Source organism: Schistocerca serialis, chromosome 9 (genome assembly GCF_023864345.2).
Source record: "Schistocerca serialis cubense isolate TAMUIC-IGC-003099 chromosome 9, iqSchSeri2.2, whole genome shotgun sequence".
Classification (NCBI taxonomy): domain Eukaryota; kingdom Metazoa; phylum Arthropoda; class Insecta; order Orthoptera; family Acrididae; genus Schistocerca; species Schistocerca serialis.
This window is the reverse complement of record NC_064646.1, coordinates 208,641,546-208,663,768: the sequence shown is the minus strand read 5'-3', so window position 1 is coordinate 208,663,768 and position 22,223 is coordinate 208,641,546. Positions and strand designations below refer to the sequence as shown.

Genomic DNA, 22,223 nt, shown 5'->3' with positions numbered 1-22,223 from the left:
CGCCCCCCTCCCCAGAATTTATGGTATTAGGTGACTTGTGTTAGTGGGGATGTGATTGCGGCTCCCTCCAGCGACTTACAAAGGCCTCATTTCCTCCATGTCACTATGAGTCGCCGCTGTTATCCGTACCAAAGGTGGACATACCGACTATTAGGTAGGTGGTTTTAGTATTCTGGCTGATCACAGTAGGTTCTCAATACGTGTCAAACGTCAAATCAAAACGTACGCGCAATTTATTGAAGACACTGACGCGAATTGGTTGCGTGGACGCCACTGTAGCTTGCTTACAAGATTTTCAAACCGATTCATTCCGTTCCCTATTCACAAACGCGGTTGCGTCGATGTGACAGTATGTGGCATAGCTGAGCAGAGGGTTAACAGTGAACCAGGCACACAGCCCAAGTTACAGTTGCAAGCTGAATTTAAAACAATTCTGCAAATGTTAAGCAGTCGTCCCTTCAGAAGGGGGCATTCATTCATAGTAATAATGTGCAGAAAATTCCCACAGGTTCTCTGATAATCTGCCGTGTCACACTTACACCCAAATGGTAGTAAAGGGTTAAGTAGTAATCGTTGTAGAATAACAATGAGTCTATATTTCTTGCATATTGCTCACTTTGTTTTGATTGAATTAACTAGAAAATTGGTTAAGGTGACCGCTTGCAACAAGCGGAAAATCCGGGTTCGATTCCCAGTCTGGAACAAAATTTCATTTGTGCTGAAGTATCCTGCAGCTGATGCGGAACCACAGTCGCAGTTTGTGAGTTCATTCTAAACTGAATGCGGCTGTTGATCGTCTACACAGTGTGTCAGACACTGCACTGTAGATCATTTGTTTGTTTGACAGAAGTTCAGACATCGAGAATTCTGGTTCTGTTCTGAAAAAGTAGGTGCAAGTCATGGCAGGTAAAACACTCATAAAACATCACAGAACCAACTCCGGCCTGAACTACACTCTTCACGCACTATGGCGTAAACGCATCGATCCAGTGAAACAACTGAAAGGAGACAAAAAGGCGATTCGTCAGACTACACCACGTCTCTCAAACCAGTTGCTGTCTGGTTTCTGTGTCGTCTGGCACTCTGAAAAAGTGCAGCGGTATGTGTCACTGTGACCAATGGCCGTCTGCCAGATAGCCGTTTCCTAATAGTCATGAATGATGTTCCGTGTGGAACGTTTGCTCAGAAACTGGATGAGACGAAACGGCATTCCTCTCGGCAGCAATCCCTCTCTGGTTTGAAACCATTTTTCACTGACTTGAGCATATTCAAACACGGCAGCTCCTTCCCGCTGCTCTGTAAATTATATGCTGCTCTGATTCCATGAAACCAGTAGGGATAGATATGTATTTTCCGCTCAAACGAAGCTGGACACTTATTGGTAGATATTAATGTGTGTCGTAGCCACCCTTCATCATTATAATAGGTTTAACCGTACTGGGGACACTGTCAGTTAAACGTCTGAACATCTGCGCAGAAATTCTTGCCAAAGAGCAGAAACCAGAGAAGGTAGGCATGTTGGTTGCTGGGCTCTGGAATGAACATAACGTTCTAACCACTAATTCCCGAAGGTTTATCACTGGGTCCAGTCCGCGAGTGTGCTAGGCTTATGTTTAAGGAATGCTATTGTCCACAATGGACGCAAGACGGAAGGAAATTCAAAACACGTTCATAGGATTTGTCGACTTGGTAAAAGCGTTCAGCAACGTAAAAAGCTGAAAAATATTTGGGATTCTGAGAAAAATAGGGATAATCTATAGGGAAAGACTGGTAATAGACAATAAATACAAGCGGAATGAGCGCACAATAAGAATGGCCAACCAAGAACGAAGTACTCCGATAAAAACAATGTGTAAGAGAGGGATGTGGTCTTTTGGCCCTACTGTTCAGTCTATACATTTTAGAAGCATTGACGAAAATGAGAGAAAGTTTCAAGAGCGAGACCAAAATTCAGTCTGAATGGATACCAATGATAAGACTCGTTGCTCACATTGTTATCCTGAGTGAAAGTGTAGAATAATTACAGAAGCCGTTGAATGTAATGAACAGTCTAATGAGTAAAGAATTGGGACTGGGAGTAAATGGAAGAAAGACGAATGTAATGAGAAGTGGCAAAAATGAGGACCGCGAGAAACAAAAGATCAGGATCAATAATCACAAAGTATATGACGCCAAAAAATTTTGCTACCCAGCCGGCAAAATAACCCATGATGGACAGAGCAGGGAGTACATCAAAAGCAGACAATCTCTGGCAAAAATAGCATTTCTGGCCACGAGAAGTCTACTAGTATCGAACATGGAAGTAATTCCTGAGAATGTACATTTGGAGCACAGCACTGTATGGTAGTGAACCATGGACTATATAAAAATCGGAACAGAAGAGAATCGAAGCATTTCGGTTGTGCTGTTACAGAAGAATATTGAAAATAAGGTGGAAAGATAGGGCAAAGAATGAAGAGTTCTCAGCAGAATCGGCGAGGAAAGGAATATATGGAAAACACTGGTAAGAAGAAGGGACAGGATGATAGGACATTTGTTAAGACTTCAGGGAATAGCTTCTATGCTACTAGAGGGAATTATAGAGGGTAAAAATTGTAGAGGAGGACATTTGTGGGAATACTTCCAGTAAATAACTGAGGACCTATGTTTGTAGAGTCTACTCTGAGATGGAAAGGTTGGCGTAGAAAAGTACACTACTGGTCATTAAAATTGCTACACCAAGAAGAAATGCAGATGAGAAACGGGTATTCATTGGACAAATATATTATACTACAACTGACATGTGATTACATTTTCACGCAATTTGGGTGCATAGATCCTGAGGAATCAGTACCCAGAACAACCACCTCTGGCCGTAATAACGTCCTTGATACGCCTGGGCATTGAGTCAAACAGAGTTTGGATGGCGTGTACAGGTACAGCTGCCCATGCAGCTTCAACACGATACCACAGTTCATCAAGAGTAGTGACTGGCGTATTGTGACAAGAAAGTTGCTCGGCCACCGTTGACCAGACGTTTTCAGTTGGTGAGAGATCTGGAGAATGTGCTGGCCAGGGCAAAAGTCGAACATTTTCTGTATCCAGAAAAGCCCGTACAGGACCTGCAACATGAGGTCGTGCAATTATCCTGCTGAAATGTTTGGTTTCGCAGGGATCGAATGAAGGGTAGAGCCTCGGGTCGTAACACATCTGAAATGTAACGTCCACTGTTCAAAGTGCCGTCAATGCGAACAAGAGGTGACCGAGACGTATAACCAATGGCACCCCACACCATCGCGCCGTGTCATACGCCAGTATGGCGATGACGAATACACGCTTCCAATGTGCGTTAACCGCGATGTCGCCAAACACGGATGCGACCATCATGATGCTGTAAACAGAACCTGGATTCATCCGAAAAAATGACGTTTTGCCATTCGTGCACCCAGGTTCGTCGATGAGTACACCATCGCAGGCGCTCCTGTCTGTTATGCAGCGCCAGGGGTAACCCCATCCATGGTCTCCGAGCTGATAGTCCATGCTACTGCAAACGTCGTCGAACTGTTCGTGCAGATGGTTGTTGTCTTGCAAACGTCCCCGTCTGTTGACTCAGGGATCGAGACGTGGCTGCACCATCCGTTACAACCATGCGGATAAAATGCCTGTCATGTCGACTGCTAGTGATACGAGGCCGTTGGGACCCAGCATGGCGTTCCGTATTACCCTCCTGAACCCATCGATTCCATATTCTGCTAACAGTCATTGGATCTCGACCAACGCGAGCAGCAATGTCGTGATACGATAAACTGCAATCGCGATAGGCTACAATCCGACCTTTATCAAAGTCGGAAACGTGATGGCACGCATTTCTCCTCCTTACACTAGGCCCCATAACAACGTTTCACCAGCTAACGGCGGTTAATTGCTGTTTGTGTATGAGACATGGGTTGGAAACTTTCCTCGTGTCAGCACGTTTTAGTTGTCGTCACCTCAGCCAACCTTGTGTGAGTCTCTGAAAAGCTGATCATTTGCAAATCGCAGTATCTTCTTCCTGTCGGTTGAATTTCGCGTCTGTAGCACGTCATCTTCGTACTGTAGCAATTTAATGGCCAGTAGTGTATTTGCGGCGGGTCTCATCAAAACAGGCAAAGGACAGATGACTAAAAAGTAAAGTGCTAAACCATTGCTTCATGGATACTGCTAGTTGATAAGGTCAATAGTCTTGCTGATACAAACAACAGCCGTTAGTGAACTCCCCTTCTACTGTACACAGTACAAAAAGTGTTGTGACTATCCTGAGAACGCAAGACGTCGGGTGGCAGTTGAGAGCCAGTCACGACTTGATGACTGGATGCCTATCTGATGCCCGAGGGCGTCAGTAAAACTTAACTGTAGAACAAAACATGTTGCTAAACAATTCGCAAACGTTTCCGTGAGGTGCCATGCTGCTTGGGGCCCCAGGTCTGCAGCAGAGTGCGCGTTATCAAGGATGCACCGACGCCAGCGCGCAGTCTGTGTCGACGCTGGAGTGACAACGGAGACCGATGTGGTGAGACTGATGTGGTGAGACCATTCCGATTTGGTGAGACTGGTGTGGTGAGACCATTCCGAATGTCAGCTATGCTGCCAGCGGCACTATTCTTGAATGGAGGCTAATGTGTATGAACAAACCGCATAGTTTATATGGTTTTTCCAAATGTGCTTGGTTAACAAGGTGTAGTGTATAGTTGTGTGCATGACACCGCCTTCAGGGGCTTAAACCAGACAAAGTACTGTCTCTTTTCTTAAGTCTGATTGTTTTGGTGTACGCTCTCAGTGTCTGGAATTCCAGGAGGAAAATGGAGAAAGTTGATCAAAGAAAGTGTTCATCTAAAACGAATAAAGCTATTTCTACAATGAACAGAAGTTTGGGTTGGAAGAAAACCAGTAAACGCTTTGATGTTCGAAAAACAATACTTACGAAGCTGTGTATCATGAACTACGGTACATCTGAGGAAGCACGAGAAATAGTTAAGATGTAGATTTGCAGTTTAGGATAACCATCTTGAAGAAGAGCGTTCAGTATTGTTTTGTTGTCGAAGTTTCTTTCTTTGATCTTACTGTAAATGTCTATTGAAGATTGGTGTGCAACTGGTAGAGAGAAGTGAAACTGAACACCATTTCAGATACTGAATTTCTGGGAGAGAGTGAGTCAGCATTTCTTCTTAAATGCCACAAAACGTAACTGTAAGAAAGGAAACCTACATGGGCGTCGTATAGCTGGGCTCTTCAGCCCACCTCAGAAAGTATTAAGAAATTTCACGGTACAGTCACATTAATGTGAGCACCACCTATGCTCGACGCCAACCACTCACAAACAGGCAGTGAAGGGTAGATTAAGCATGTCGGGGGGGGGGGGGGGGCAAGTAAAGTAATACAGTCGCTATCGTAATAGGGAAACGGGGTGATCTATCAGACGTCCAAAAGGGTACGTTCATTAGCTTTCGGGATAGAGGTGGAAGAATTTGCGAAACGGTTAAGTCTGAAAATTTGGAAATTGTTCGCGTGCCGTCGTGATTAAGGTAGGCCGTGCATTACCGAACGGAGCTTTCGAAAACCGGTTCCAAGACAACCATAATACAACACGAGCCGTAGATTACACGGGTGAACAACAGCTGGGGAGACCTGTTGGGGCGACTAGACGTGCAACTGTGGAGCAACTGACCATCCAGATGAACCAAGAGGCTACCAACAGTGTCTCCTTAACCACTGTTCAAAGAACGCTGCTGCGTACTGGCATCCGCAGAAGGTGCCTTGTTCATGTAACCATGCTAACTTCAGTTCATCGCCGACGAAGGCTGCATACGCACGCCAGTACCGCAAATGAAGTTCTACAAGTCGCGACAGTTGGCCACTTTGGATGAATGACGTTTTACGCTCCATCGGAAAGAGGGCCATTGATGTGTACGGGCTGAAATGTCTGAAAGCAAACATCCTGCGACAAGGAAGGGAGCATTATTGTCTGTAGACTGTTTTAGTGGTATTCCCTATGTGATCTGCTCATTCTGGAGGGGATATTGGATCAACACAAGTATGCAACTGTCCTTGAGAACCACGTCCACCCCAAGATACTGTTTGGTCTTACTCGTCACGATAGTAACTACCAGCTGGACAATGCAACTTGTGACACAGCTCTCAGCGTACAGGCGTCTGCTACCATACTAAATCGCAACTAAGACCGTAACTAAAGGTGTAAGTTCAGCGTGTCTAGCACTGAAACAGGTCGTTTACAAGTGGCCTGCTTCTAAACAACACACTGCCATCACTGTCACCGAAGCAGAAAAATCTTTCTCCGGAAGACACACAAATCTCGACACTGCTCTCCAATGAGCTTGACACCGCTGAAGTCGCAAAAGGCGCTGGCTTGCGGTCAGAGGAATGGATGTTAAACGGCGTCTCGCCCAGAGTTGTCTTCAAGTAAACGATTTCTGACGGGTGGTTGTGTCACTGTGATGTCAACTGTTTCTCAAATTGCGGCTGCAGGTGCAGTACGATGCACCAGAGCCACACGCCGAACACAATGGTCTCTCAGTAGTGCCACATTGCCGTACGGAGACCTCCTTGCGACCTTACGATCTCGTGAACACGGCTGCTTAAAATCATGTGCAGAGGCTACATTCATGCCAAGTCTCTCTGCAATATAGCGGTAGGAACAACCAGCTTCTCGGGTCCCTATTATACGTCATCGTTCGAACTCAATGAGGTGCTGATGATAGCGGCGTCATTGTTAACATCAACTCACCTTGCACAATCTCAAAGGTAACTAATGCTCATGACCGTTATAGTGTGTATGTAAAGTAAATCTGACACGCATTCTCATAGTGCTCATAATACATAATTTTTAAGTATTTGGTAATTTGTAAAAATGAAAAAAAAAGACTTGTGTCGTTTTGTGATCGACCCTAGTGCGTCCCGGCTTTGTTCTTCATAGACTTTCCAGAAACACTCTGAAGTCAGTGAATTAGTTACGACAAAGCGGCTATTTAAGTGCTTTCATAGCGACTTTCTGTCATTAATCTGACGGCTTCATTGGAGCTGCTAAGTCGAGTCGTGTCAGATTAACTGCGAGTACTGTTCAAAATGACTATCTCATTTAACTTAAGTCAGCCGGTGATGTTGTATTTGAGGCCTTTTGTACTATAGTACCCTGAGCGGACGAGTTCTTTAATTCCAAAGTCGTCTCTTCCCTGTATATATAGTTTCTAAATATGCCGGCCGCGGTGGCCGTGCGGTTCTGGCGCTGCAGTCCGGAACCGCGAGGCTGCTACGATCGCAGGTTCGAATCCTGCCTCGGGCATGGGTGTGTGTGATGTCCTTAGGTTAGTTAGGTTTAATTAGTTCTAAGTTCTAGGGGACTTATGACCTAAGATGTTGAGTCCCATAGTGCTCAGAGCCATTTGAGCCATTTTTCTAAATATGTTATTATCGGTTCAAAAATGGTTCAAATGGCTCTGAGCACTATGGGACTTAATATCTGAGGTCATCAGTCCCCTAGAATTTAGAACTACTTAAACCCAGCTAACCTAAGGACATCACACACATCCATGCCCGAGGCAGGATTTGAACCTGCGACCGTAGCGGTCGCGCGGTTCCAGACTGAAGCGCCTAGAACCGCTCGGCCACACCGGCCGGCTGTTTTTATCGGTGTCTCACATGTTACAGGAAGGAGATATCGTAATTCCGTCTGTTCGTTTTGTCTATTTATGGATCCCCGAAACGACGCGTATACAGAAATAGATGGATCACTTGCTGCTAAAGCCTTTATTATCCGTAAGCAACGACGAGTGAGCTGAATTAAGGACCTAGTTAGGCTGCCCAACCATTTAGTCAAGAGATCCTAAGTGATTCTTGTCTGATTCTTGTGTTCTGGCTTAGGTTCCGTGACCTCCTGACTGTCGGAATCCTACAGACGGAATTAAGTGTTCTCCGATTGAAGGTGTGTACTGTTTCGTTCTTAATTACGTAAAGAAGGCCGTGCTGATTCGGTACTAGAAAACGTATTTGCTCCAATACTTTGGTGAACTGTAAACAGTAAGATTTACCTTTCAGTTTAATATTTTGTGTTATGCTAAATTACATTTTCACCAAAGTTTCGTCTTTTTAAGTAATTGTCTGCCTGGCAGCCCTTTTTTTTAAATTCAGTAGGTTACTGCCGTGTTTTGCTTTCTGTGAAAGATAATACTAAATATGGCGGGCAGTTGCTCTTTTGCTTTTTACATTGACTGTTATTTTAAATTCTACAATCAGTGGTTTTCTGTAAATGATAATACTCAATTTCGTTGCCATTTGCTCTTTCACTGATTGAATTTGTTATTATTTAAAATTCTACAACCAGTTGGTTTCTATAAATGACAGTGCTGAATATGGTGAGGAGTTGGTCCTTTGCGGATTGGATTGATTAATCCTTTACATCCTGCCGCCATTTGCTTTCTGCAAGTGATGATACTAAATCTGGTGGGCAGTTGCTCCTGTATTTATTGCACTGATTATTCGTTTCAATTCTGCCACCATTTGTTTGCTCTGAAGTATTATTCTGGCGGTCAGTTGATGCTTGATTCATTTGGTTATTCTATTAAATTCTGCAACCAGTTGCTTCCCGTAAGTCGTAACAGTACTCTTGTTAGCGGCTGCTGTTTAATGTTTTGTTATTTAAATGCTGTCAGCAGTTGTTTTCCTTATATTGAAATTGATCTGGCTGGCAGTTTTATTAAATATGGAAGACTTTAAAGTATATTTTAGCTTTTGGTGAATTTTGCCCTCGTATCTCTTGGTAAAGTATTACTATAAATGTTGGAGGTAAGTGTTACGCTTGTGAGATTTTTTGTGTGAATAAAGTAGTTTGTTTAACTATGAATAAACTTTTTTGATTCAGAGCCTTGCCACTCAACACCAACTCCCTACCGCTTTCAGAATTTGCTACTCGCGTCTTACCGAGACACTGACCGCAGCATGCGAAACACGAAACTTATAAAAGGAAAGCACAACAGTTCATAGAGATACGTGTTCTCACAGTCTAAGCCAGTGGTCGTCAACCAGCGACCCACGGGCCGCGTGAGTTTCAAATTTTAGTGCGGCCCAGGGTTCTCATCATGTATTTTTTAGTAATATGCGTTTACCAACTAACAGCCTAACCCAAAAACGTCAACCAACTTCGAAAATAGTTAATAGTGCACTTTTCCTGCTTAGTAATAAAAATACTTACAGAGACAGTAATATTTTGAGGTGCGCATAGTTTTAATTGACATAGGTGAATTCGGTTGTGAGCTAAGTAAAACTAGCCGCTTACGACAGGGGAAAGGGATAAATTGCTTAGCAGTTTAAGACTCTTATTTCCTTTTGGAGCAAGTGCCCAATAATTTTATTCGACGAAGAAATCAGGAACAGCCAACAGTTGTGAATGGTACTTATTTATTCATTAGCTGTTTCGAATTTCCATTTCCATTTGTAACAGCTACTAACGTTTAATAGCTACTGATGAAGGATAACGGAAATGTATCCAAAACTACATCTGTATCTACATGATATTCCGCAAGCCACCTAAAGGTGTGTGGCGGAGAGTACTTTCGGTACCACTATATGATTCTTCCAACCCTGTTCCACTCGCAAATAGTGCGTGGGAAGAATGATTGTCGGTAAGCCTTTGTATTGGCTCTAATTTCTCGAGTTTTCTCCTCGTAGTCAATACGCGAGATGTACGTGGGTGGAAACAATATGTTGTCTGACTCCTGAAAAGTGCTGTCCCGAAATTTCAATACTAAATCTCTCCGTGATGCACAACGCCTCTCTTGTAATGTCTGCCAGTGGAGGTTGTTTAGCATCTCCGTAATGCTCTCTCCCCAGCTAAACGCGCCGCTCTTCGTTGGATCTTTTCTATCTCCACTATCTGTCCTATCTGATAGGGATCCCAGATAGGTGAACAATACTAAAGAATCAGCCGAACAAGCGCCTTATAAGCCACTTCTTTCGTGGATGAGTTATATTTCCGTAAGATTCTTCCTACGCATCTGAGTCTGGTGTCTGCTTTTCCCATTATCTGTTTTATATGTTTATTCCCCTTCAGGTTACTCTGGACAGTTACACCTGGATATTTCATTGCAGACACTGTCTCCAGCTGTTTGTCATCAATAGTGTAGCTATACAGTAGGGTGTTTCTTTTCCTATGTATGCGCAACACGTTACATTTAATTACGTTCAAGGTCAAGTGCCAGAGTCTGCACCATTCATCAATTCTCTGCAGGTCATTCTGCAATTTGTTACTACTTTTTGGCTTTGCTTCTTTGGTATAGACAACTGCGTGATCTGTGAACAGCCTTAAAGAGCATCCGACGCTTTCTACTAGATCATTTATATACATATCGTAAACAGCAACGGTCCTATCACACTTCTCTGTGGTACGCCGGATATTACCCTTAAATCTGTCGATTTTTTTCCATAAACATTTGGAACTGTTGGCTAAGCCTGTCTCCGTCACTGAATAAAAATATGCTGGAGGAACAATAGTAGGCGAGTTAAAGGTGATCGCCTCAGGGGCAAACCTTACTGCAGGGTGAGTTAGATTTATCGTTGCAGGGTGAGGGGAAGTGGCAGGGGGAATGTTTGCTTGTTCGTCTTCCAGCACTGACAACTCATGGATGCGTGTATCTCGTAACGATCAATTGCTATGGTATAAATTTAAAACACAATAACATTGACTGGTCAATGCACTTTATGTATTATTAGTAAAAATTTGTAGCTAGGAATATGAAATCATATTAAGTCTGTTGTAATACAGTGCGCTCAGCAGGAGAAAAATAACATTCAAAATATTTATAATAGTAAACATTTGTGATCATGTATCATATAGCGTTGTGCATTAAAATAAAAGTACAGTTATTCTTGTTAAAAAAAAATTAATCGTCCGCTGACACATAACAACACTTCTTCAGGCAGTTGCAGTGTCAGAATTTTTGGGGTCGCTGAGGGTGGCAGCAATCAAACAGAGAACAGTCAACATGATGCAATCTGAAAGAAGCGACTTTTAATGATCAGAATTTGGGGGCAGCGGCAGAGTTACCCCACCATTAATATAGCTAGTCAGTTAAGGGTGGGGGAGGTGAGGCAGGGTCACAACATACTAATTAATAATAAGACCTGTATATGTACAGCATTAGGTCTGCCTATCTGTTTAGTAGCCTTTGTCCCGCATCAGCGAGGTGTCGACCTTGTTGCTATTGATTTGGCAGTGTTAGTTCCAGAGGGTGGCCGGATACCCTTCCTGCCATCACCCCGAACTCCCTGGGATAGAATTAGTGCACCCCAGCTGTCTGCGTCTGGTGTAAGCCATGTAATAGTGCGAACGTTTTCAATTGTCTGCAAGACGTGTAACTGAGGCGGAACGCGGGGACCAGCACGGTATTCACCTAGCACGATGTGGAAAACATCCAGGCGGAGCGGTATACCGGCCTTCGTGGTTAAACCGCCAGGCGGATTCGACCCCGGGCCGGCGCGCCTACCCGAGTCCAGGAAGCAGCCTATTAGTGCTCTCGGCTACGCTTGCTGGTGTACGTGCGGCGCTAGGTGCTGCCCGGAAATGTCAGTATTGGCTATTGTGCTAAAATGTTTGACGACTACTGATCTAAACAGTTTAACGGTTCATTAATTGGTATATTGTGAAGAGACCCATACCGAAAATTATCTGTGTCTGGTCTTGCTTGACCCTGGTACTTACCTGAACAGTCACACTGTTGGCTGCCCAGCAGTAGAGAAAGACGTGAGCGCACGGAATTGGCAGGAAGGATGCACACTCAAATACGGCTCCGAAGTCCTCGTTCTGTAAAGTGAATGCCAGGAGAAATAAATCTTCTTCGTCACTATTGTTTAAATTCTATTGTGCCATACGAAATTATGACGCACAATTGAGGAGGAGGAGGAGGTGATTAGTGTTTAACGTCCCGTCGACAACGAGGTCATTAGAGACGGCGCACAATTGAAGAGTGGAAATGGAATAAGTTGTAAGAGCCAAATGAAAAAGAAAAAAACAATGTATCCTTGTTTCTGTATAACTGATTTACATTCAGAAAGTAAATTCTGAAGGTGGCAGGGGTAAAATACAGGGAGCGAAAGGCTATTTACAATTTGTACAGAAAGCAGATGGCAGTTATAAGAGTCGAGGGACATGAAAGGGAAGCAGTGGTTGGGAAGGGAGGGAGACAGGGTTATAGCCTCTCCCCGATGCAATTCAATATGCATATTGGGCAAGCAGTAAGGGAAACGAAAGAAAAGTTCGGAGTGGGTATTAAAAACCATGCAGAAGAAATAAAAACTTTGAGGTTCGCCGATGACTTTGTAATTCTGTCAGAGACAGCAAAGGAACTGGAAGAGCAGTTGAACGGAATGGACAGTGTCTTCAAAGTAGGGTGTAAGATGAACATCAACAAAAGCAAAACGAGGATAATGGAATGTAGTCGAATTAAGTCGGGTGATGCTGAGGGATTTAGATTAGGAAATAAGCCACTCAAAGTAGTAAAGGAGTTTTGCTATTTGGGGAGCAAAATAACTGATGATGGTCGAAGTAGAGAGGATATAAAATGCAGACTGGCAAAAGCAAGAAATGCTTTTCTGAAGAAGAGAAATTTGTTAACATCGAGTATTGATTTAAGGGTCAGGAAGTCGTTTCTGAAAGTATTCGTATGGAGTAGCAATGTATGGAAGTGAAACATGGACGATAAATAGTTTGGACAAGAAGAGCATAGAAGCTTTGGAAATGTGGTGCTACAGAAGAATGGTGAAGATTAGATGGGTAGATCACATAACTAATGAGGAGGTATTGAATAGAATTAGGGAGGAGTTTGTGGCACAACTTGACTAGAAGAAGGGATCGGTTGGTAGGACGTGTTTTGAGGCATCAAAGGATCACCAATTTAGTACTGGAGGGCAGCGTGGAGGGTAAAAATCGTAGAGGGAGACCAAGAGATGAATACACTAAGCAGATTCAGAAGGATGTAGGCTGCAGTAGGTACTGGGAGATGAAGAAGCTTGCACAGGATAGAGTAGCATGGAGAGCTGCATCAAACCAGTCTCAGGACTGAAGACCACAACAACAACAACAACATTCAGAAAGTTGCCAATATACACTGATAAGCCAAAAAGTTATCACAGCTGTCCATCACGACGTTGGATGCCAACTAGTGGCGTTGTGGGTACGTGACGCGGTGGTGAAAGTATGTAAGCGAAGCAGACACGGAAGGGAGATAAGCCTAGCGAATATATGGGCTGCAAATGGGAAATCTACTGAGATCGACTTTGACAGAGGGCCGATTATTATTACGCAGAGGCTGTGAACGAGTATTTAAAAAATGGCGAAGCTGCTCAAATGTCCACCTGCTACTATCTTGAGCATCTACGGAAAAGGTACTAGGATACTGAAACTACTACTAAGCGCTAAATGGTTGGACGTCCACGACTCTTCACAGAAGGTGGAATTTGGAGGCTAGTCTGCTCTGTAAAGTAGGACAGATGGTGTTCTGTACCACTTCTGCTGAAATCGCAAATTGATAAAGCACGCACAGGTGTTCATCGTACACTGTTGAACACGGAGCTCCGCAGCAGACCAGCCCTATGTGTTAACACGTTGACCCAACGACACCGTCAATTACGACTGCAGAAGGAAGAGGCCATCTGTATTCGACCGCCTGTCAATAGAAACGTGTCGGTTCTTCGAGTGCATCACATTTTAGCTACACTAGGTCGCTGGTCGTGAACGGAGGCTTGAAATGTACAGTGCCCCACGGATGCAGGGTGGTGGGAGCATTAAGAGCAGTAATACGCTGTGGGAGATATTTTATTGTGCTTGCATGGCACTTGTGATAGTACTCTAAGACTCGCTGACAGCTGCGAACCATCTGCGTCCCTTAATGCTCGATGTCTTCTTCGACGGCGATGTCATTTATTCAGCAGTATAATTGTACGTGTCTACGAGACAGAACCGAGCTACAGTGATGTGAGCAGCATTACAACGAACCCATATTGGTGTCTCGGCAATCAAATTCGCTTGACGTAAATCCTATGGAAACTGTCCGGTTGCTATCCAGCGCCATCACCACCTATGCAAATCGGTGCCTCGTTATTTTTGTAAATTACATGACCTGAGCGTGGGCATTGAATGCACATCCCTCCACAAATTAATAACCCACTGTCGGGTCCCTGATACGCAGAATCAGCAATATATTTCGTTCCGATGGTGGGAAAAGAAGCTATTAAGCCGGTTCTCATGATATTTTGGTCCATCTGTGTATTCTAAGGCCACAGCACTATGTTGCACGCCACGATACCACAAAAACTAATGAGACAAATTAGAAAATAAATACTTGTTCAAGAACGCTCTAATTACCATACTACAACTAACTTCGTTCTCTATCCCAGTAAGATTGTTTATATGATATGACTATTGAGAAAAAGAAAACGACATCCAGCCCCTGCTAATGATGCTATTCATTTAAATATATAGTGCCTTTAATCGGTTCGAACCGACAGGTCCGTCTTTAGATGGCTGTTAACGTTTTTATTACATTTGCAGTTCTTTAAATTAGTTGCAGTACTCTGTTTCAGCAACAAATTTAAACAACAGTAAATGTAATACAAAAGTGAACAGTTGTCTGAAGATAATGAACCTGTCGGTTCGAAATCGGCAACTGCACTATTTGAGTAAATAAATAGTATTTTTAACTGTGGCTGCTTGCTGGTTTCTTCTTTGTAAGGATGAACTTGTGTTACAGTCTCCAAATGTCCGTTTTCGACCAAATAACAGAAAGAGTATTTTGTTCTATTTTCCTATTGACACTGAGACACTACGTTTTATTTCTGATGATATAAGTACAGAAATACAGCATTCGGTTTTTACCTCATAGAAATGTAAAAAACCAAAACTAAACAAAAAAAACAAACACTTCACGTGTTTTGTAAAGCCTCGAACGCCAGAGGTAAGCACAGCTTGGCACTAGCAATGTATTCCATCACTGAGTGCATGTTCGACAGACGTTCTGCATCTACATATATACTCCGCAAGTTATCGTACGGTGCATGGCGTAGGGTACCCTGTACCACGACTATTAATTTCCTTTCCTTTTCCACTCGAAAACAGAGTGAGGGAGCAACGACTGACTAATGCCTTCTTAGGAACTTAAATTTCTCGAATTTATCTTCGTGGTCCTTCCGCGAAACGTATGTTGGCGTTAGTGAGATCGTTCTGCAGTCAGCTACAAATGCTGGTCCTCTACATTTTCTCAATAGTGCTCGTCGATTAGAACATCGCCTGCCCTCCATTGACTTCTATTTGAATTTCCGAAGCATTTTCATAACAATTGCATGTTCTTCGAACCACACGGTTATGCATCTACTTCCCGCCTCTGAAATGCTTCGATGTCTTCCTTTTATTCGACCTGGTACGGCTCCCTAAAACTCCAGCAGCACTCAAGAATAAGTGGCACTAATGTCCTTTATGCCGTCCCTTTTAGACATGAACCAAACTTTCCCAAAATTCTTCCAATAAATAGAAACGACCGTTCGCATTCACTACCACAATCCTTAAATGGTCGTTCCATTCCTTATCGCTTTGTAACGTTACACCTTGATATTTAGACGACGTGACTGTCACGCAGGACATTACTGATGCTGTATCCAAACATTACAGGATTGTTTAGCCTATTCATACGCATTAACTTACATTTTTCTACATTTAGAACTACTTGCCATTCATAAAATCAGTAACAAATTTTGTCTATATCATCTTGTATCCCCCTACAGGCACTCAGGTTCGACGTCTTCTCGTGAACTACGTCATCATCAGCGGAAACCACTGACTGTTGCTCGCACTGTCCGCCAGATGATTTATGTATATAGAAAATAATAGCGGTCCTGTCACACTTCCCTGGTGACTCACACAAATACCTTTGTCCCCGGTGAAAACTCGTCGTCTGTTAGTTAAGAATTCATCGAGCCACTCATATCTGGGAACTTAAGCCATATGCTAGTATCCTCGTTAAGAATCTGCAGGTGGAAGTGGTGTCAAGTGCCTTCTGAAAGTTTAGATACATGGAAATCTGTCTGTTTCCATTTATCGGTGGTGGAGTCAAAACTAGGGACAAAATTAAGGACATGCAACATAATACCGAGAATACATAGTCATTTAAAATTTGTTTTGTAATAAAAACCATCCTTAGAGCGGTTTCCATTTCCTCTTTTCAGTGCAGTACTTATAGTCGAAAAGAAAACTTTACTGCTGATGGAAAACAGGGGAAATCAAATGCTGAACAAAGATTAAACTGTAACGTACAGTCGACGCTGTTCTCCTTAGAATCTCAAGATAAAACCAGACCAGGTCAACTGAATGACATAAATAACGACATTGTATAAGGAAATGTTCCCGTATACGTTGTTGAATCCATGTCTGTGCCCAGTAATGAAAATTTCTTCAGTCCTTGGCTCGGTCTCACAAGGAGACGGCACGACCGTGGGGTCGGGGATTTGTCCGAAGTTTTGTGTGGTGAAAGAGGACCCCTAATACCTCATGTGGATGATATATTAGGACGCACTACCCGGAAAATCCCCGGAAAAATCGATCCAAAGTTTCTTAGGTGTCGTATGAGTATAAAATGATCCATTGCCGAGCCGCCGTCTGGCCTAGATGCCAACGGCACGATAAAAAAAAAACAACAAAAAAAAAAAATGCTTAGGGCTCGGATTCTTACGCCAGAGGTCTCGAGTTCGATTCCTCTTCCAGCACTTTTTTCCTTCTGTTTCATTTTCTTTTGTTATTCCACCAACTATTCAGAATGTTTCCCAAACCTACATTATCTATAACAAATTAGTTACATTATCGAATAAGAATTATTTTCCTTTTGTCCAACAGCACAATTCACGGCGGTGGGTTTTCCATTTTTCATTGTAAAGTGTATGAGGAGAAACATTGGGTTTTTAATCAGATTAACAAAGTCGATTGGGAAACATTCAATGTTTATACATATAACAATTATAAACGAGAACCGCAGTGGTAATTATCGTAAAAACAAACAAAGCAATAATTTTTCCGATATCTTACGCAACATATAAAAGCGGATTCACAGGGCGTTCGCAATAAACCTGTACAAAAACACGCCCCATTAACATTTACGAAAATGTTTCTAGTTCCTGATAATTTTGAGGCAAACCAGACATATTGAATCATGTCTCGGAATATTGGTGACGATAATTGATGGTGAATTATGTAATGAATTTTTATACAGTCTTCCCGGGTATTAATTTCACGATTCTCCTGTAACAATGCGCTGCAATTTTGCAAGCGCTTTATGAAATTTGTAACTTGCCTGTAAAAGTAAACATCACAAGGTTGCACCAAAGAAGTGCATTTAGGAGGTATGACTTTTACAGACCAAGTTTGCATATTTTCGTCATCTTGAAAAATTGCATCATATATCTCCGGATTCGTTTGACCTCCCCAAGACTCAATGAGAAGTAAAAATTTATTCTTCCAGACGTAAGATGTTAAACATTTCCGGAGAAAATCCATGTATAAAACTGTTGTTAATTTTCCGGAATTCGATGATGTTACGATGACGATCGTATAAGTATTGGCCTAGCCATGTATTAATTTGTGAATGCTAGGTCCGAAATGACCGGTCGCTTCTTGTAAGCATATGAAGACATGTGGGAGCAGTTTTTCCAATTATGTTATTGAATATCGTGTGGTGTACGAATGCGTCACTTTATTCAAATCCGACTTTTTCACGAAAACTGCTTTACTCCCATTTCAGTGAGAGACCTGTTGAAAACAGATTGATATTGGCGTCCTGAAACAATAGTATTTTTAATATTAAACAATATTCGAATGTGTATGTAAATATCTTTTTCTATAATTAAATCTGAATTCATATATTTTAAATCGGTAAAAACATTTTGTACGCAGAAAACACGTATTTACCTGTTTGGTCATTATTTACCACATAATCCTTATGGTTTTGAGGGATTCAACGGCACGTCTGCTGACGAAAGGTCTCCGCAGACGCCTGGATGTCCTCCATTGACGCCGCTTCCTTTTTCGGAACCAGTTTCGTGATCTTGCGTAGTGAAATTCTGTGCTTCTGTTTAAATGCCGTGACCCATCGATCAGACGCATTGAATTTGAAATCGACGAATTGTGCAGCCGCAGCCAATGCCCATTGCTGTAAATTTCTTGTCGTGACTTGCTGATATTGCTGTCTTACTTCCACAAAACGGTCGTAGGTCCACGAATCTATCGCCTCAAATTTATCCATTCTCGTACCACCACTTTTAATATCTTTCCCTCATTGTGAAAGATATTCTTTTCTCTTCAATTGGCGGCATCCTATTTTTTTGCAATGTCGCGCCCGCATCTCGTGGTGGTGTGGTAGCGTTCTCGCTTCCCACACCCGGGTTCCCGGGTTCGATTCCCGGCGGGGTCAGCGATTTTCTCTGCCTCGTGATGGCTGGGTGTTGTGTGCTGTCCTTAGGTTAGTTAGGTTTAAGTAGTTCTAAGTTCTAGGGGACTGATGACCATATATGTTAAGTCCCATAATGCTCAGAGCCATTTGAACCATTTTTTTGCAATGTCGCCATGGACCATGTGGGGTGCGCTTTAGCAATATTCACGACTTTGACTTTGTAGGCAATGGGAAACATGTCACTTTTAAATCTTTTCGGTGACGGTTTATATTCGTCTGGAGAGGAATCACTTTGTGACACTTCGAACTGTTCGTCGTTCTCCTCACATTCTTCGCAATCCTCATGAGCGTGAATTAACTCCTCTTCAGTTACGAATATTTTTTCACTCAAAAGTTCCAGTATATAATTATAAAGTTCGGTGGCCAATAACATAGCATCGCGAGAGATTTCTTCCGAAGATCTCGATGCAATTAAATTATTTTCCGGCAACAGCTTTTCATAATACACCACTGCGTCCTTCAATGGTAATTTTGATAGGTCACTATGAATGGATTCTTCAGGAATTTCTTCTCCTATTCCAAATGAGCCGGCAACTTCTTCAGTCGACATGTTTAACCTCGGATCGGAATAACACGTTGACATTTGAAACAGGCACGTCTGTTTACGACGAAATCGAAAAGCAAACTGCCGTTCACGGCTCGCGCACAGTCCTATGCGCAGATGACCGTTATAATCCCAAGGGGACCCTTACAAAGCCCCTTTAAACCTTAAACCCCATAAAACGAAACAGAACAACGAGCACGAATATTTTTCAGTGAATGAAAAACTTTACGTCCTTGAGCTAAAATAATGTTTTAAAACTAATGTAGGTTTGTGAAAATATCTGAAAAATTATTGGAATAACAAAAGAAAATGAAACAGAAGGAAAAAAAAGTGCTGGAGGAGGAATCGAACTCGAGACCTCTTATGTAAGAATCCGAGCCCTAAACATCTAGGCCAGACGGCGGCTCTGCAATGGATCAACATTTTATACTCATACGACACCTAAGAAACTTTGGATCGATTTTTTCCGGGATTTTCCGGGTAGTGCGTCCTAATATTTCAATCACGTGAGGTGTTAGGGATCCTCTTTCACCACACAAAATTTCGGACAAATCCCCGACCCCACGGTCGTGCCGTCTCCTTGTCAGCCATTTATTAAATCTGAATACAGATCATGAGTAATTGCGACCGAAGACTTTCGGTATAAACAGTCATTCTCGTTGCGCCAAAGGCCTTGTCAAACAGGTCAAGGGTGCGCACAGAGGTCCGGAACGCGCCCTGGTCCATGGAGTGAGACACTGCCATTAAAGGCGGATGAACAACTCTAACCGCAGCTTAACAAACGACGATGAATTGTTCTCAGAGAAAAGTATCCAGATACAACAACAAAAAGACAGGTAAATTCTTAGTTCCTGCGTCTATTCCCCTGAGAACGACTAACACCAGAGGAAAAACGCATCTCTAACTTGTATACGTCAGTGACCGGAAGCTAATCAAGATAAACTTTGATCTTTAACTACACAACTCCTCAGAATGAAAAAAATATATAAATTTAAGGGGGATGGGGAAGGAAGCAAAGGAAGTGGAAGTAACTAATGATATCAGCTGTATCACTTTGTGTAGTATCAGCGAGGACGAGTAAAAATGTGTGCTGGATTGGGATTCGAACTTGGACTATTTTGCTAACACAGTGTTAGCTGAAAATGGGTGGACATCTCGGCAAGCTGCCCACCCGACTCACACTCCCACAGACGCCTCCTGTTTGTAGTTCTCATCCATGCCATCTGAGCTCGATTCTTTCAGATTACTGTTGGAGATCGAGCGTTAATGAGCATCTCTGCTGAACGTTGTGGTTTCATTGCCCATCATGGGGAATCAATTTTATGATTACGTGGTATCTGTTCTTGTAAAGAAGGAACAGACACCACCGATTCATGTAAAACAAAAAACCCCTTGCAGTATCTCTTAACATGTCGATGGCCCATCACACACTCTACCTTGAAGGCTCTGTCCGACTCACTAGACACTGGCGGGACACCACCGGCACTCCATTCGCCAACGCCAGATAGCATTACCCGATTACCCGGCACGCAAGTTTAAATTACACGTAGGCCACCATTACCAAAGGTGAAAGAAAAACTCGCGGGGAGAGCCATATGGCTCAAAGTCCCCCTCTCTATTTACGATGCCACAATAGTCAAGGACTCTCGAATTTACTGATTCACATACCCCGACCAGCAGCACCCATTTTCAGTTGTAACTTATGGGCCCTAATAATTACATCACCTTGCTTTACTCTAACCAACGGAAGCGTGACAGGTGTCGAGAAACTGGTTAGACGAAACGGTCTCTTCAACCACTGTAGCAGCTTCTTCGTGACCTTGTGGACAGCTCTACTCGTAGCTTGAGAATTCTCGATGAACACCACGACTCTTACACGATTTGGATTTACCTGAGCCCCGCACTGTATTTCTTAGCTAGCTGTCGATGCGCTCTACGGAAGCTAGCCCTAGCTGCCTTCCACTATTGTGCAGTTTTTCAGTTCTAATCCGATACGGCACCAAATCCTCTGTGTCACAAAGATTACTGATGGTCAATTGACTATAAAAATAAAACAAACTGAGCAGGATTTATGCGTGGCTGTGTTAAAAGGTAAACAAGAGCCAGTGCTACGGCTGATGCCAATTACGTTAACTATCCTGCTGATAAGTGATCAACGTGGGGTGAGTTTTCTGGTTAACTGACATGGGTTTGACCAGCAGGAAGTGGTTGTAACGTGGTTAATGGCCAAAATTATTAAAAACTTCCTGACAGAATGCGAACAACAGGATGTTGCATTATCACTGACGATAGTCTTACTAGCCCCAATCATAGATAAAATATTTGTTGGAAACATCGCATAGTTGCTTGTGCGGTGGCACCCCTAGTGAGGAACAGTGAAGTCGATCTGGAAAACGGGTCGACAAAGATCAAAATGTATTTGTTAAAACTGTGAGTTCTACGCAACGGTACTATAAAGTACACGTGGCTTCCAACGATACCAGGAAACTGATCTTTGTGTTTTGCACTGGCTTCGCACAGCACAAACTTCACAATTCCTCGCTCTGTCCTTGACGTTTCTTGAAAAAATAAAATTCCTACAAATTATTTACGGGTTTCTTAAATGACCAAGATACCGAAACACCAGACATTCATGAGAAATTGTATATAATTACGAAATTAGCACGACTTTTGACTTTCCATCAACTTCTGCATTGCAGCAAAACACTCATTCCTTAAGTTAACAGCGTCCGTCATTCAAATTTGGGTTTCCTGTGATTTCCCTAAATCGCTTCACGCAAATGCCGGGTCGGTTCCTTTTAAAGGGTACGGCCGATTTCCTTCTTCGTCCTTCCCAAACCAGAGCTTGTGCTCTAATGACCTCGTTGTCGACGGGACGTTAAACACTAATCTCCTTTCCTTAAGTTAATATGGGGTTACAAACTCTCCTCTATTTAGTAGATCCTTAAAGGCCGTAATGAGTAAATCTTGGTTTTGACGCTGCCTAAAATCTTTATACAATGGTGGACAACTTTAACTTCCTACACTATGTGATCAAAAGTATCCGGACACCCCCAAGAAAGGTACGTTTTTCATATTAGGTGTATTGTGCTACCATCTGCTGACAGGTACTCCATATAAGCGACCTCAGTAGTCATTAGACATTGTGAGAGAGCAGAATGGGGCGC

General features: G+C 42.9%; 1 protein-coding gene across 1 annotated transcript in view; it reads right to left on the bottom strand.

Moving 5' to 3' along the window:
- The window catches only part of LOC126419483 (odorant receptor Or2-like), a 51,950-nt gene that overhangs the window by 19,943 nt on the left and 9,784 nt on the right, over window positions 1-22,223 (bottom strand). The window contains exon 3 of the mRNA XM_050086672.1: window positions 11,726-11,827. Coding sequence (XP_049942629.1) covers window positions 11,726-11,827 — 102 coding nt within the window. The remainder of the gene's footprint in view (window positions 1-11,725; window positions 11,828-22,223) is intronic.